Raw genomic sequence first — 16,045 nt, 5'->3', positions numbered from 1 at the left:
TACTACTAATCGGTAAGGTTTCAGCTGAGACATGGCTTCCTCACCTAGGCTTTCTTAACCATTCATGGTATCGCTTGAATCACAGAGTGGTTCATCCTTTTTGCATGTGGCCCAGTGAATACTGTTGTAGAAGGAAGTCTCCCCACCTCCCTGATCCTCTGAGCACTCCTGCCCTGTGCTGCCATAGCTCTTCACATCTGCCCACTCATATGAGTAGCACTCATAATACTTCCCATTTTGACTGTCTTTCCATGAGGGCAGGGACTCTGCCTTGTCTAAGTGTAGATTCCTAGTGTCTAGCTCTGTGCCTGGCACACAGAAGATAATACATAGCTGGTGAATGAATGGATGAAGAACAAATGATGTCAAAGTGCTTTGGATATTAAAAAGTGCTATGAGCCATAGTTTTGTCTTTCCCATCATACAGATGAGAAACTGAAGTCCAGAGAGGGACACTGGCTTGCCCATGGGGGGGTAGCAAGGGCACAGCTCTCATCCAGGATGCAAAGGGCAGGGGCTCCAGCTTTCCCAGGCTCCTTTGTTGTACCCTGGGTATTAGGAGATTTTTTTCCATTTGGTAGTACCCTGGGGGAGAAACCAGATATCTAGGTACCAAATGGTGATTTCCCAAGGCTGAGGGATGCAGAGAGAAAGAACTATCTTGCTGTTTGGGAGACCTGGCTTCTAGCCCCAGGGCTGCTCCTAATTCATGGCATGACCTTGTATTCTAGGCCTCAGTTTCCCCATCTGTGAAGCAATGCAGTTGGATAAATTGCTAGAGCACTGAGCAGAGGATTTTAAAAAACTTGATGGCTTTTTAAAAACTAGGGATAGGAGGGGACTGATGTTTGAGGGGAAACTGGACATCCCCCCAGTGACTGAGCAGGATGGGATGAGGGTTCACACCCCAACTCCTACCCCCAGGTGTGCTGAGGGCACGGTGGATGAAGTCAGCTGCAGAGCAGAAGTAGGCACTGATGTCGAAATCAGGGAGGTCAGGGGCTGGCACCCCCAGGTAGGTCACACTGCTGCCGTAGAAGTCAGGACCGCCCTGGCAGAAGAGGCCCCCATGGGCAGCGTTCAGCACGTGGGTGATGCCCAGCTTCCATAGCTCAAAGCGGTTATTTGCTGTGGTCCTGGGGAGGGGAGGAAAGGGGCTGGATGCTGGCTGAGCCATGGGGTCCAGGAAGGTGGCTCTGCTTGGCCCCCTGTTTCAGAGGGATGAAGCCTTTAGGGTCCAAAGGGAGTTGGAAGGAACCCAGCAAGCTTGAGATGGGGTCCACAGCTCACAGCCCCACCCTCAGAGCTTTCTGGTGGAAGAGGTGGTGGTACAAGGAGTTATCTTTAGGCCGTCTTTGCTACCTGAGGCTATCTGCCCCTGCCTTGGCTACGACAGGAGGGAAAGGATTGCTTCAGCCCTGGGACCCAGCTGCCCCTCCCTTCCTGCCCCGTGCTCTCCCACGCACATCCGGCCTCTCCTGGCCACTACCTCATACCTAATGATGCAAATGTTTAGAAGTGACACCTTCCCTGATTCACCTTCAGTCAGGCTTCCTCACCCACTTTGTGTCCAGAGGAGGAAAGCTGGGACTGGGAAGGGGAGCTCTGTCACCCCATCTCATACCCCAAATCACCATTCCTCAGACCTCTACCCGCTTAGACTCGCCAATTGTCCTGGTTGTGCCAGAAGACTCCAGGAACTGGGAGCTCTCATCTTTCAGGCAGGCAAAGTCCATGCTCCCCCTGGTGGCTACACCTGGTCACTGCACTGTCCCCAGCACATGGGGGTCCTGGAGAAAGTCCTTGGCCTGGGATGCTCAGAGCAGAAGTATTTCTCCTTGTTCCCATCCCACTCCCATCTCTGGTAAAGAGCCCAAGAACGGCCTCTCCTTGTCCCCACCCCCACACCTCTTGGGCCAGCTACCACTCACGCATCTCCTATGTAAAGGTTCGGCCAAACTTCGTCCACGTGGCTGCAAGAAACTTTCCCCGCCCTCAGGAGCTCCTCCAGTTCCAGGACGCTGGGGCAAGGCGTGGCTTCGGCATCTCCCCTCTGCTCTGGGAGTGAGGCCTCAGCCATGGGCCAGCCCACCCACTCCTCTGTCTCTGCAGTCACTCCTCTCTGCCTCTCCAGTGTCATTTCTCCTTCCCGGAGATTGGCAGGGACAGGTGGGACAGCAGCAAGTGACTCTGACTCAGCAAGTCACAGAGGCCTATACAGAAAACAGGACCTTTTCCTCCCCAAGTTTCTCCCATCCCCAGACTCTGTGACAACATAGAATCAGACATACCTCTGCAAGTCACTTTCTCTCTCAATCTCAGTTTCTTCACCTGTCAAGTAAGATAATTACACCTACCTTACAGAATTGTGAGGATTAAATGAAACAAATGATGTTCTGTGTCTAACACATAGTAGATGCTGTAAAAAAAAGGTGTTTAAATAACAGATTTAGAGCCCTGAATAAGGCTATTTGGTTGTGAGGACTGAATTAAAGTAGAGATCCAGGGTGGAGAGGAGGTTGTAGGCTCCAAGGATGAATGACAGAAAAAGTTTTGTAGGTCTGGGTGCGCCACAAACTAGGTGGGAACCGTATGACTGTTGGATGAGCCTTCAGATTATGGGGCCCAGGGGAAGTTTCCTGAGTTGTACAGCCACAGAAAAGTGGAGAGGAGGCATAGAGGACCTGACCTCATCTAAAGGGTGCCCACAGGGTTCATGGGGGAAGATTTGAAGAATGGTTCTGTAATGAAGATGGCTGATTTCTCAAAAGAGAAGGCTGAAAGGGGCCATGTATGTCAAAAGGGAAGAAGGGAGGTGGAAAAGTCAAAGGGCCTAACCATCATCAGAAACATTTTTGAGGTGGGAGGGAGATTTCCTCTGCCTATAAGGGCTTTTGTCCCCACAACAGAAACTGAGAAAGGTCTACATCTGTCCTTCTGTCAGAGCTAGTTATCGGCAGAAGAGGTGAGATGTCTCGCCCGCTCTCAGGTCACTGCATGAAGGTCCTGATGCGGCTGGGAGGGGTACGAACTGCGGTGGGAAGGCTCCTGGCTGCCCCTGGCCCTGAGTCCAGCTTGAGGGTAAAGGCCACACCAGGACATCCCTTGGAAGCAGTCTGCATTCATGTCCACCCCACCCTGCACAGCATGAGGAAGCAAGGCCAAGGAGGTGATAGAGCCAGGCAGCAGGTGGCTTTGGACTTGGTTTATACCGATGCTAGGCCTAGGTTGGGGACTTCCCTCAGGATGGGGTGGTATAGCAGAGTGAGAAGAGCATAGATTCTGAGGTTAGACAGATTTGAGTAGGAATACTGGCTTTGGCACATATTAACTGCCATACCTCAGGCAAATTTCTCGGTCCTTCTGTATTGTAATACCCCATAGAGTAGGCCCAAGGATTAAGTGAGATTTTTATATGGCATTTGACATAGGGACTGTCAAAGAATAAAGGGGCAATAAATGGTAACAATGATCATTGGGGGTTGACTCTTGGAAAGGGGCTGACTCCCTCCAAAGTTCTTAGAAAAACCTCCTTTAGCCCCCAAACCCCATTTTCTAATCCCAAAGGCCCCGCCCCACCTTCACTAGCCCCTTCTGCGTCGGCTTTGGGCCTGACGCATGCGCTCTCGGTTTTCCCTGCTGCGGTTTCCCTTCTCCGTTCTCCTCTAGAGCGCATCTTGAGCGCCGCGTCCCTTCCGGTTTGGGCCCCGCCCCCGCCGGTAGGGCCCCGCCTCCCAAAGCAGTTCCGGTTCGGATTCCGGCAGCTGCCGGCGCGGCTGAGACCCGGGCCGGAGCGATGCCTGCGCGCAGCCGCCACCGCCCCCGCGTCCACTCAGGCTCTCCTCCCCGGGCTCCGCCCCCGCCGCTCGAGGCTCTTCACTCCTGCGAGGCGCAGAGGGCCCTAGACTCCGACGGCGCCTCGGACGCCGACTCGGAGGTGGGTCCGGGGAGCCCGACTCGGACTGCGGAGGTGAGCGGGAGCAGAGGCGGAGGAGAGGGGAGTTTGGGGGGCGCCTGCAGCCGAGGGTGAGTGGGGAATCAGGGATGGAGGCGGGGACTGCTGAGGCCGAGGATCCGGAGGGGCCCCGGGAGACGGTTGAGGGAGCTTGGAGCTGCAGCTTTAGAATGGAATCTGAGGGAAATGGAGGTTGTTGAGCCAAGGGCCTGAAGGGGGTGACGATGGCCAGAGGCTGAGGGGTGAGTGGAGGCTGACGGGTGACGGGGAGTGGGAGACCGATGGAGATGTGGCCTTGAAGAGGCAAGGGCTCGGAGGTTTTTGAAAGCAGGATAGTGAGGGAAGAAGATTGAAGGGGTCCCGCATGAGTGTGGGGCCGGAGGAAGAGATGGTGTGGGGGTGAGGGATCAGAGGAGCAGGACCAGGGTCGATGCTACCACATGGCGAGAGAGAGGGAACCGGGTTGAGACTGACGAGATCGCTGACCAAAGTGGGGGTGGGGGTAATTAGGCAAAGGATTTAGGTTTGACTGGGAGAAGGACGGGCTGTCCGGTGGGAAGTCGCTGGCCTAAAGGGCCGAAGAAGAGAATTGTGGTCAAGAAAGACAAGGAGCCCTCAGGGATATAATTTAGGGCTTTGGCATTTTCACGTGTGTCTTTCAAAGCATCGAAGATCACTAGGGTAATGGATTATGGGGCTTTCTCGTTTGTGGACAGTGGATTCTTTTAAGAATCTGGGATGGGAGGGGCGGTGTTAAACACTGATTTGCTAAAGGACTGGGAAAAGTAGTGAAAAGGAAGTGTTGTTTGGAAAAGATAGTGAAAGGAGTGATTCTAAAAATAAAGATATCATTTGGATTTCTTTTAGCAGCAATAGTGTTTCTTTTTTTTCTTCATATTTATTTCTTAAATTTGTTTATTTTAAATACCAGACAAATTTAGATCTTTAAGAAAAAGATTTAATACATTACCTTTAAATTTAAGAAATTAAAGTCGAAACAAGAATTTGGACACTTAGGTTTTACAGATACTCAGTATTGAATGGTTCCACTTTGACAGCTTGAGTTGACCCAAGTATTTACCGCAGGGTAAAAATGTGGTCAATGGCAGGTGTCTGGGTTATAATGGTACATAAAACTAGATGTGAAATCACCACAGTCCAGGAGCTTACCAGATCTTCTTCTCACCTATAACTCCAAGATTGGAGTTACTTCGCTTGCAAATTGGAGGGGTACTTTTAACAGATTTGCAGGACCAATATTAGTGCAATTTTGTAGATACTGTATACATAATATTTTTAGTAGAGTGATCTAGAAAAATAAGAATAGAGGATACTTGTAGTTGGCAGTTAACAGAACTGGGACAGGTGGGTACACAGATGCTTTTTATAGAAGATATACTACCAAAACCACAATTGTGCCAGAAAAATAGTGATTACAGTATGTATATTCACTTTGTTACAAGTAAGGTAATTTCCTTTTGTAATTGTTAAATTATAATGGCTTCATGAAATCTTTGACTTGAGCCACATCTAGTATGTTGTTTTACCGTTACAACTTTTATCTGATTATAGGTTTTGCAAAGTTGTTGGCCATTTCAAGACAAACTTTTTAATCAAATATTTCTACTCTAAACAGGTATCTGCTGTTTAATCTTTGTGAGATGATAGTTTATAATTGCAACAAGCTTTAAATTAGTTTATGTGTGTAGACTCTATGCCATATCTTCAAATGCTCAGTGGACTAGTAATTATTTCCTCAAAGGAGAGATGAATTCTTAGCTTTGCTTTTAGTTGTCAAAAGATTAACTCCCTTTTCTTTAACTTAATACTAATGATCTTTAGTTGAAGAAGTTTACATAGTATTACTATTGTTTATTTATGTTTCTGTTTACCCTCACCAGACTGAGATCCTCTAGAGACCTTGTCTTCATACTTAGCTCTAAATAAAAGTCTTGTCATGTAAAAATTTGCCAAACTGAACGGAATTATAGGAACTCACTATTAAAGGTTACGTCTTAATGTTACTGCAAAATTAAAGACAGAAACTGTTAGCTGGAGTTGTACAATTAATATATTAGCATGCCTAATAGTTATTTTATTTTGGTTTCTCTTTGACAGTTCTCACAGCCACTTAGTATTTTATGGTAGAGCAGTTTCTCTAAGGCAAGAAAATCTATATTATTCCTGAGGAAGCCATCATAACTGCGAGAGCAGAACGTGCAGACATATTTAGATAAATCAGTTTTGATTTCAGTAGCACTCTTCTCCGTTCTGCAAAGACTCGTATCACATTGCACAACTACTTATAAACATTTTTATTTTGTTAATCACTAGATCCTCAATGCTTTTTCAAAACTTTACTATAGCTGATTTAGAGACATTTTCATTGCTTTTCTGAGAATTGAAATTTGAGCATTGTTTTTGAGAAACTGTTGAATCACAGATGTTCTAATGAATATTTTTATTATTTTATCTTATAAGAACAACCATATTAACTAGCTGTTCTTTCAAAATTCTTACCTCCAGGCCTATATTATCTAATATATGCTTACCTAACAGCATATATTATGCTGTTAATAGTAGGGCATACCTAGCATAGCTATTAACTTATGGACGGAAATTTTTCTTGTCTTCATTTTTTTATAAGGTGTGGTGTATTGTCAGTGAAGGTTGAATTCACTTTTTTAATTTAAAGCCTCTGCAGCTTTGATTCTTTCTGGACATTAAATTGACTTATGTGAGATATGAATACATTTCCATATTCTGCTAAATTACCTATGAAACTCTTTTGAAAAATGGTGGTAGTAGTGAAAAAATACAATATGAGCTAAGTCTAATTCTTTTAATGGATTTGGGTTACAGAGAAAGACTACACTATCTCCTGCCAAGAGTAAATGTTTTACTTTTTGCAGAGATTGGGGAGAACTTAATTTTTTTTTCACTTTTCTCTTGTGTTTGTTTACAAATAAGGTGTTACTTATTTACAAAATGCTGTATCTTGGTGTTTTTTAATTTTTGCTTGCATGTGGTTTTGGAAACTCTTTTGAAATCTAGTTTTGCTTTGTTTTTTTCTCTCAGGGGGTACAGGGATAATAGTTGGGCAAGAACTGAAAGAGCCACTTGACTAAAGATATTATCATGACAGTGATTCTTACTTTAAGTCTTGTGGTTCTCTTGGCTTTGAAATATCAGGACATTAACTAAAAATAGGACAGCATGGCCAGGCACACTTGGAGAACAATTCAGTGTTTACATGCTGCCTCTGTCACTGCCTGGTAATTTGCTATCTGAATATGTGGGTATGGATTTGTGACAAATCTATGGTGTGAGTATGCCTGCACCCCCCTCCTCCTATACACACAGCACCATCATTACTGGATCTTAAGCCCAACCTTCTAGCTGAGTCTAGATTTCATGTTTCCGTATTGAAATGTTGTTACTTCACTACACACTGGGCCCTCCCGGTAATAAAATCACTTCAGTACAGAATGTAATATAGTGTGAGTTTATCTTGGCTGTTGCTTAGGATGGTAGAAATTAGGAAAACTTGGTTAAAATAGTTTCACCACAGTGTTTCACCATAAAACAGTGTTTTGTGATATGCACCTCAAAAGAGTGTTTTGGAAGCAGTGACCTATATTTGTATTTGTCTTAAAATATTATTGTAGATTTAGTTAAGCTTTTGAATTGTGGCAGAGGACAAGAGAAGTGGTAATGTATCTATTATCTTGACCCTTTTTCTGTTCTCTTAAAATTCTTGACAGGTAAGAAATTTTAGTAGGATGTGAGAACCATGAATTCTGCTAATTTAGGGTCTTCTTATAAGTAAAACTGTATCACTGAGTTATTAGAAATGCCTGCAAATTGTTTTTAATTTGGAACTTTGAGACTAAGTTAAATGGATGTCAGTTTCATCAATATAATATTGACATGAAAGTCAAAGATTGCCAAAACCATATGTTAAATTTTGGGTCCAAATCCAATATATTTTCACGATATTGTAATGGAGTTTGAAGTCTTGAGCCAATTTCTCATTTTCTATTATGTTAATTTGATTTGAGCGTGTAGCATATCTAAAAATAAAGGTTTTGCCAATCAATGTGTCAAACCACTAGCCTGCCCAAATATTATTTTAGTGATTAGAATAAGAATTAGAGGGGGCTGGCCCCATGGTTTAGCGGTTAAGTGCGTGCGCTCCGCTGCTGGCGACCCGGGTTCAGATCCCAGGCGCGCACCGACCCACCGCTTCTCCAGCCATGCTGAGGCTGCGTCCCACATACAGCAACTAGAAAGATGTGCAGCTATGACATACAACTATCTACTGGGGCTTTGGGGGGAAAAAAAAAGAATAAGAATTAGAATTTTATATACTTGGCTTTTTTTTTTTTTTTCGTGAGGAGGATCAGCTCTGAGCTAACATCCATGCCAATCCTCCTCTTTTTTGCTGAGGAAGACTGGCCCTGGGCTAACATCCGTGCCCATCTTCCTCTACTTTATATGGGCCGCCGCCAGAGCGTGGCCTGACAAGCGGTGCATCAGTGCACACCCGGAATCCGAACCCTGGGCCGCCAGCAGCAGAGCGCACGCAGTTAACCACTACACCATGGGGCCGGCCCCTACTTGGCTTTTTTTTTTATTGTGAAATTCTTGTACATTATTGTTTGTCAGTCACCATATAAATGCATCCCTTCACCCCTTGTGCCCAACCCCCACCCCCCTTGCCCCTGCTAACCACCAAACAGTTCCATCTGTCTGTGTGTTGGTTTATCTTCCACAAATGAGTGAAATCATGCAGTGTTTGTCTTTCTCTTTCTGGCTTATTTCGCTTAACATAACACCCTCCAGGTCCATCCGTGTTGTTGCAAGTGGGACGATTTTGTCTTTTTTTATGGCTGAGTAGTATTCCATTGTGTGTGTGTGTGTGTGTGTGTGTGTGTGTGTGTGTATACACACCACCTCTTTATCCAATCATCAGTCAAGGGACACTTGGTTTGCTTCCATGTCTTGGCTATAGTGAATAATGCTGCAATGAACATAGGGGTGCATAAGCCTCTTTGGATTGTTGATTTCAGGTTTGTTGGGTAGATACCAGTAGTGGGTTAGCTGGATCATAAGGTATTTCTATTTTAAACAATCTCCATATTGTTTTTCCATAGAGACTGTGCCAGTTTGCATTCCCACCAGCAGTGAATTAAGGTTCCCATTTCTCCACAGCCTCTCCAACATTTGTTGTTTTTTGTCTTGGTGATTATAGCCATTCTAATGGGTGTAAGATGATATCTTAGTGTGGTTTTGATTTGCATTTCCCTGATGATTAGTAATATTGAGCATCTTTTCATGTGCCTATTGGCTATCTGTATATCTTCTCTGGAGAAGTGTCTGTTCATATCCTCTGCCCATTTTTTGATTGGGTTGTTTGTTTTATTGTTGCTCAGTTGTGTGAGTTCTTTATATATTATGGAGATTAATCCCTTGTCAGATATATAGTTTGCAAATATTTTTTCCCAGCTGGTGGGTTGCCTATTCATTTTGATCCTGGTTTCATTTGCCTTGTAGAAGCTCTTTAATCTGATGAGGTCCCACTTGTTTATTTTTTCTTTTATTTTCCTTGTCTGAGTAGACATGGAATTCAAAAAGATCCCTTTATGGCAGATGACCAATAGTGGACTGCCTATATTTTCCTCCAGGAGTTTTGTAGTTTCAGGTCTCATCTTCAGGTCTTTGATCCATTTTGAGTTAATTTTTGTGTATGGCAAAAGAAGATGGTCTACTTTGATTCTTTTGCAAGTGGCTGTCCAGTTTTCCCAGCACCATTTATTGAAGAGACTTTCCTTTCTCCATTGTACGTTCTTAGCTCCTTTATCAAAGATTAGCTGCCCGTAGATGTGAGGTTTTATTTCTGGGCTTTCAATTCTGTTGCATTGACCTGTGTTTTTGTACCAGTACCATGCTGTTTTGATTACTGTCACTTTGTAGTATGTTTTGAAGTCAGGGATTGTGATGCCTCCAGCTTTGTTCTTTTTTTCTCAGTATTGCTTTAGCTATTCAGGGTCTTCCCCCATATGAATTTTAGTATTCTTTGTTCTATTTCCATGAAGAATGTCCTTGGGATTCTGATTGGGATTGCATTGAATCTGTAGATTGCTTTAGGTAGTATGGACATTTTAACTATGTTTATTCTTCCAATCCAAGTGCATGGAATATTTTTCCATTTCTTTATGTCATCATTGATTTCACTCAATAATGTCTTATAGTTTTCATCGTATAGGTCTTTCGCTTCCTTGCTCAAATTCATTCCTAGGTATATTATTCTTTGTGTTGCACTTGTAAATGGGATTGTCTTCTTGAGGTCTTGTTCTGTTAGTTTGTTGTTGGTATATAGAAATGCAACCGATTTCTGTAAGTTGATTTTGTACCCTGCAACTTTACTGTAGTTGTTGATTATTTCTAATAGTTTTCCAGTGGATTCTGTAGGGTTTTCTATATATAAGATCATGTCATCTGCAGACAGTGAGAATTTCACTTCTTCGTTGCCTTTGTATTCCTTTTATTCCTTTTTCTTGCCTAATTGCTCTGGCCAGAACCTCCAGTACTATGTTGAATAAGAGTGGCAAGAGTGGGTACCCTTGTCTTGTTCCTGTTTTCAGAGGGATGGCTTTCAGTTTTTCCCCATTGAGTATGATGTTGGCTGTGGGTTTGTCATATATGGCCTTTATTATGGTAAGGTACTTTTCCTTCTATACCCATTTTGTTGAGAGTTTTTATTGTAAATGGATGTTGGATCTTGTCAGATTCCTTCTCTGCATCTATTGAGATGATCATGTGGTTTTTATTCATCATTTTGTTAATGTGGTGTATCACACTGATTGATTTGCGGGTGTTGAACCATCCCTGTGTCCCTGGTGTAAATCCCACTTGATCATGGTGTATGGATCTTTTTAATGTATTGCTGAATTTGGTTTGCCAATATTTTGTCGAGGATTTTTGCATCTACGTTCATCAGGGATATTGGTCTGTAGTTTTCTTTCAAGTATTGTCTTTTTCTGGCTTTGGTATCAGGGTGATGTTGGCCTCGTAGAATGTTTTGGGAAGTGTTTCATCTTCGTCTAGTTTTTGGAGTACTTTGAGAAGGATAGGTATTAAATCTTCTTTGAATGTTTGGTAAAATTCTCCAGAGAAGCCATCTGGCCCTGGACTTTTATTTTTTGGGAGGTTTTTGATTACTGTTTCAATCTCTTTACTTGTGATTGGTCTATTAAGGTTCTCTGTTTCTCCTTGATTCAGTTTTGGGAGGTTGTATGAGTCTAAGAATTTATCCATTTCTTCTAGATTGTCCAATTTGTTGGCATATAGTTTTTCATGGTATTCTCTTGTAATCTTTTGTATTTCTCTGGTATCTGTTGTAATTTCTCCTTTTTCATTTCTAATCTTATTTATTTGAGCCTTCTCTCTTTTTTTCTTGGTGAGTCTGGCTAAGGGTTTGTCAATTTTGTTTATCTTCTCAAAGAACCAGCTCTTTGTTTCATTGATCCTTTCTACTGTTTTTTTAATTTCAATTTCATTTATTTCTGCTCTGATTTTTATTATTTCCCTCCTTCTGCTGACTTTAGGCTTTGTTTGTTCTTTTTTTTCTAATTCTGTTAGGCATAGTTTGAGGTTGCTTATTTGGGCTTTCTCTTGTTAAGGTGGGGCTGTATTGCTGTGCGTTTCCCTCTCAGGACCACTTTTGCTGCATCCCATGTGAGTTGGTACGGTGTATTTTCGTTTTCATTTGTCTGCATATATGATTTGATTTCTCCTCTCATTTCATCGATGATCCATTGGTTGTTTAGTAGCATGTTGTTGAGTCTCCACAACTTTGTCACTTTCCTGGGTTTTTTCCTTGTAGTTGATTTCTAGCTTCGTGGCGTTATGCTCGGAAAAGATGTTCGTTATGATTTCAATCTTCTTAAATTTATAGAAGCATGCCTTGTTTCCAAACATATGATCTATTCTGGAGAATGTTCCATGCGCGCTTGAGAAGAATGTGTAATCTGCTATGTTTGAATGGAGTGCTCTATATATATCTATTAAGTCCATCTTGTCAAGTTTTTCATTTAAGTCCATTATTTCCTTATGGACTTTCTGTCTGGATGATCTATCCATAGATGAAAGTGGGGTGTTAAGATCCCCTACTATTATTGTGTTGTTAATATCTCCTTTAAGGTTTGTTAATAGTTGCTTTATGTACTTTAGTGCTCCTGTGTTGGGTGCATATATATTTAAAAGTGATATATCTTTTTGGTGGAGTGTCCCTTTTATCATTATGTGTTGCCCCTCTTTGTCTCTCATTACCTGTTTTATCTTGAAGTCAACTTTGTCTGATATAGGTATGGCAACACCTGCTTTCTTTTGTTTGCCTTTAGCTTGGAATATTGTCTTCCATCCTTTCACTCTGAGCCTATGTTTGTCTTTAGAGCTGAGATGTGTTCCCAGGAGGCAGCATATTGTTGGGTCTTGTTTTTTAATCCATCCCACTACTCTGAGTCTTTCATTGGAGAGTTCAGTCCACTTACATTTAGGATAATTATTGATATACGAGGGCTTATTGTTGCTATTTTATCGCTCATTTTCCAGTTCTTTTGCATTTCTTTTGTTTCTCATCCCATGTGTTTAGGAATACCAATTCAGTTTGGTAGTTCTGTATGGCAGTTCTCTTAGTTTTCTCTTTATTTATCATGTGTGACTCTGTTCTGATTATTTGGTTAGTGGTTACCGTGAGGTTTGTATAAAAAATTCTCATGGGTGTGATAGTCCATTTTTTTGATAGCCTGTTATTTGCTTAGACTAAGTCGATTTGATCCCTTTCTTCTTCCCCTTCTAAGTTATTATTGTCACATCTTATTTCTTCTTGTGTTGTGAGTTTGTCTTTAAAATGATGAGGTTATATTTATTTTTGGAATTTTCCTTCTCTTGATCTTAGGTTTTATAATTAAGTGTTTGCTAATCTGTTCTGATAGCTGCAGTTTTTCTGGTTTTCTCAACCTATTTTCCTCCTTGTTCAAAACTTTGAATCCCCTTTCTCTCTTTTTCTCAGGCATGAGGGCCTTCTTGAGCACTTCTTGTAGTGGGGCAACAAACTCCCTTAGCTTTTGTTTATCTGAGATAGTTATTATTTCTCCATCATATCTGAGGGATATTTTCGCTGCATAGAGTAGTCTTGGCTGAAAGTTTTTGTCTTTCAGAATTTTGAATATATCGTTCCACTCTCTCCTAGCCTGTAAAGTTTCTGTTGAGAAATCGGATGAAAGCCTGATAGGAAATCCTTTGTGTGTTATTTTTTTTTTGTCTAGCTGCCCTTAATATTTTTTCTTTGTCATTGACTTTTGCCAGCTTTACTACGATATGCCTTGGAGAGGGTCTTTTCATGTTGATATATTTAGGAGATCTGTTTATTTCATTCACTGGTGTTTCCAGCTCCTTCCCCAGGTTTGGGAAGTTCTCAGCTATTATTTCTTTGAACAAGTTCTCTGCTCCTTTTTCTCTCTCTTTTCTGGAATGCCTATAATCCTTATATTGGGTTTCCTAATTGAGTCAGGTATTTCTCAGAGAGTTTCTTCATTTCTTTTTAGTCTTAGTTCTCTTTCCTCCTCCATCTGGAGCATTTCTGCATTGCTGTCCTCAATATTCCTAATTCTTTCTTCCATAGTGTCAGCCCTGATGCTTAGGGCTTCCAGATTTGTCTTTATCTCCTCTACTGTGTTTTTCATCTCTAAGATTTCTGATTGGTTTTTCTTTATAGTTTCAATCTCTTTTGTGAAGAAAGCCCTGATTTCATTGAATTGTCTGTCTGTGTTTTCTTGTATTTCATTGAGCTTTTTTATGATGGCTAATTTGAATTCTCTGTCATTAAGGTTATACATTTCTGTGCTTTTGGGGTTGATTTCTGGGTGCTTGGTGTTTTCCTTTTGGTCTGGATATTTAATATATTTTTGCATAGTGCCTGTCGGTGTTGGCTTCTTTTTCCTAATAGTGAAAATATCTGGTTGCAGTTTCCTCTTGCCGCCGCTGGGTGGGGGTCAAGGCCTGTGTATTCTGTGCCCAGCTTGATCTGCGGGCACTCTGGTCAGCCCCCAGCTGAGCTGAGGCGTGGCTTGGCTGAAGCTCAGCTGATCTGAAGCACAGCTGAGCGGAGGCTGCTGGGGGTGAAGCAAGGGAACAGCTGGGACTGGAGCACAGCTAGGCCGAAGCAGCTGCAGCTGAAGCGTGGCTGGGCTGAAGAGGCAGGAGCCGGAGCGCCGCTGGGCTGAAGAAGCTGGAACTGGAGTGCGACTGGGCCGAAGTTGCTGGTGCCAAGTCAGCTGGAGCCTGAGCATGGCCAACCCGAAGCAGCTGGAGCCAGGGGGCAGTCGAGCCGAAGGAGCTGGGAGTGGGGCGTGGTTGAGCCGAAGGAGCTGGGGCAGTGGTGCGGTCGAGCCAGAGCAGCTGGGGCTGTGTCACAGTCTAGCCGGAGCAGCTGGGGTTATGGTACAGTGAGGCCTGAGCTGCCACCGCCTCTGGTGTGGAGGCATGGGCACACCCTGCCGCTGGTGGGGCAGGGGCACTGTGGAGTTGCTGCTGCTGGGGCCTGGGCCTGGGTGAGCCGCCACTGCTGATACCTGGGTGCCAGGGTTCCGCTGCCTCTGGGGCTTGGATGTGGGTGCACTGCCACCGCTGGTGGGGCCCGGGCGCTAGCGGGTCACTGCTCCTGGTGACTGGGCGCCAGGGGGCCGCCACCTCTGCGGCCTGGGCGCAGGTGCGCTGCTGCTGCTGCTGGTGCCTAGGCACCTAGGGGTTGCTACCTCTGGGTCCTGGGTGCAGGCGCGCTGCTGCTGCCACTGGTGCCCGGGCACCTGCAGGCTGCTGCCTCTGGGGCCTGAGTGCAGGTGTGCGGCTGCCGCTGGTGGGGCCTGGGCGCTGGGGGGTCACCACTGCTGGTGCCCAGGTGCCAGGGGTCTGCTGCCTCTGGGAGCGGGATGTGAGCGCACCACTGCCACAGGTGCCGGGGCTTTGGGGAGCCGCAACCTCTGGGGCCGGGCTGAGCTGATGTGCCGCTGTGCTGAGGCTACAGGGCTGTTGTGCTAAAGCACCGGGTGGGTGGGTGGGGGAGGGGAGCTTACTTTTGCCTCCCCGATCTCAGAGGTTTTTTCCCTCGCTGTCGCTCTCTGCTCTCCTGAGGGGCTACCTTGTGGAAAGTACCCTTGCAACAGTTCCACTCCCCCCGTAGGGGGATTCCCCACAGGCTGTGCAAGGTCTTGGAGAGTGCTGGTTTTCCTGCAGAGAGCTGCCCACCCCCTCCTCCCCCCGAGAGCAGGGTGGTCTCAGTCTCAGGGTCGCAGTCCTTGGGGAAGGGAGGGATCTCCTTTTACCTCCTTCCACTTACTCTGGGGATTCCAGCACCTCAGTCCTCGGGTTTATGGCTGTGTGGGTGCCTCAGACCTCCCCTGTGTTGTGTGAATAGCTTCTGTTGGAATATGAATGTCCTTTTTGTTGTATCTTAGAGGAGGAGAGTTCAACGGGGGAAGCTCACTCTGCCGTGATGCTGGCGTCACTCCTCTGTACTAGGCTTTTTTTGTGTGTGTGTGTGTGAAGAAGATCAGCCCTGAGCTAACATCCAATGCCAATCCTCCTCCTTTTTTTTGCTGCGGAAGATTGGCCCTGAGCTAACATCTGTGCCCACCTTCCTCTACTTTATAGGGGATGCCGCCACAGCAGGGCTTGACAAGTGGTGTGTCGGTTCGCGCTCAGGATCCAAACCCGCGAGCCCCAGGCCACTGAAGCAGCACGCACACACCTAACCGCTTGCGCCACCGGGCCGGCCCCTGTATACTTGGCTTTTTTACTGGTGTGATCTGGCATGCAGCCAGGTCAAGAGCCCTTCATCAAATTTGCCACTAAATTTTGATTGTTGTGTAAAAACTTTTACTATAACTAGGATATAAACTGGACAGTGTTGTCTATTAGATTGTTATTCATTGACCTGAGATAGTTCTGGATGTGGTACAGAATTAGGTGCAACCTGATAGTGTGAGTCTTAGTTTAAAGGCAAGTTGGAGCCAGAAAAGTTTTGTG

General features: G+C 44.5%; 2 protein-coding genes across 5 annotated transcripts in view; one reads left to right on the top strand and one right to left on the bottom strand.

Moving 5' to 3' along the window:
• The window catches only part of SAMD8 (sterile alpha motif domain containing 8), a 73,376-nt gene that overhangs the window by 1,892 nt on the left and 55,439 nt on the right, over positions 1-16,045 (top strand). Inside the window, exon 1 of one of the 4 annotated variants that reach the window (XM_058543117.1) lies at positions 3,790-3,970. The exons of 1 other annotated variant lie outside the window; for it this stretch is intronic. In XM_058543117.1, coding sequence (XP_058399100.1) covers positions 3,797-3,970 — 174 coding nt within the window. In that variant the 5' untranslated portion in view covers positions 3,790-3,796. Of the gene's footprint in view, positions 1-3,789; positions 4,027-16,045 lie in introns of those variants that run through there. 2 more of the 4 variants (XM_058543114.1, XM_058543115.1) reach the window with 2 other exon arrangements.
• DUSP13A (dual specificity phosphatase 13A) lies at positions 781-3,657 on the bottom strand. Its single transcript, XM_058543118.1, has 3 exons — positions 3,580-3,657; positions 1,932-2,331; positions 781-1,136 (listed from the first exon to the last, which is right to left on the bottom strand). The coding sequence occupies exons 2-3, from the start codon at positions 2,138-2,140 to the stop codon at positions 818-820; spliced, it is 528 nt and encodes a 175-aa protein (XP_058399101.1). The 5' UTR covers positions 2,141-2,331; positions 3,580-3,657; the 3' UTR covers positions 781-817.

This window comes from Diceros bicornis, chromosome 6 (genome assembly GCF_020826845.1).
Source record: "Diceros bicornis minor isolate mBicDic1 chromosome 6, mDicBic1.mat.cur, whole genome shotgun sequence".
Lineage (NCBI taxonomy): Eukaryota > Metazoa > Chordata > Mammalia > Perissodactyla > Rhinocerotidae > Diceros > Diceros bicornis.
This window is presented reverse-complemented; position numbering and strand designations above follow the sequence as displayed.

Excerpts from the sequence above, each read along its gene's own strand:
- DUSP13A (XM_058543118.1), bottom strand. The coding sequence starts at position 2,140 with ATGACACTGGAGAGGCAGAGAGGAGTGACTGCAGAGACAGAGGAGTGG. Across the intron at positions 1,137-1,931 it reads AACCTTTACATAGGAGATGC|GACCACAGCAAATAACCGCT; the intron begins GTGAGTGGTAGC and ends TCCCCTCCCCAG.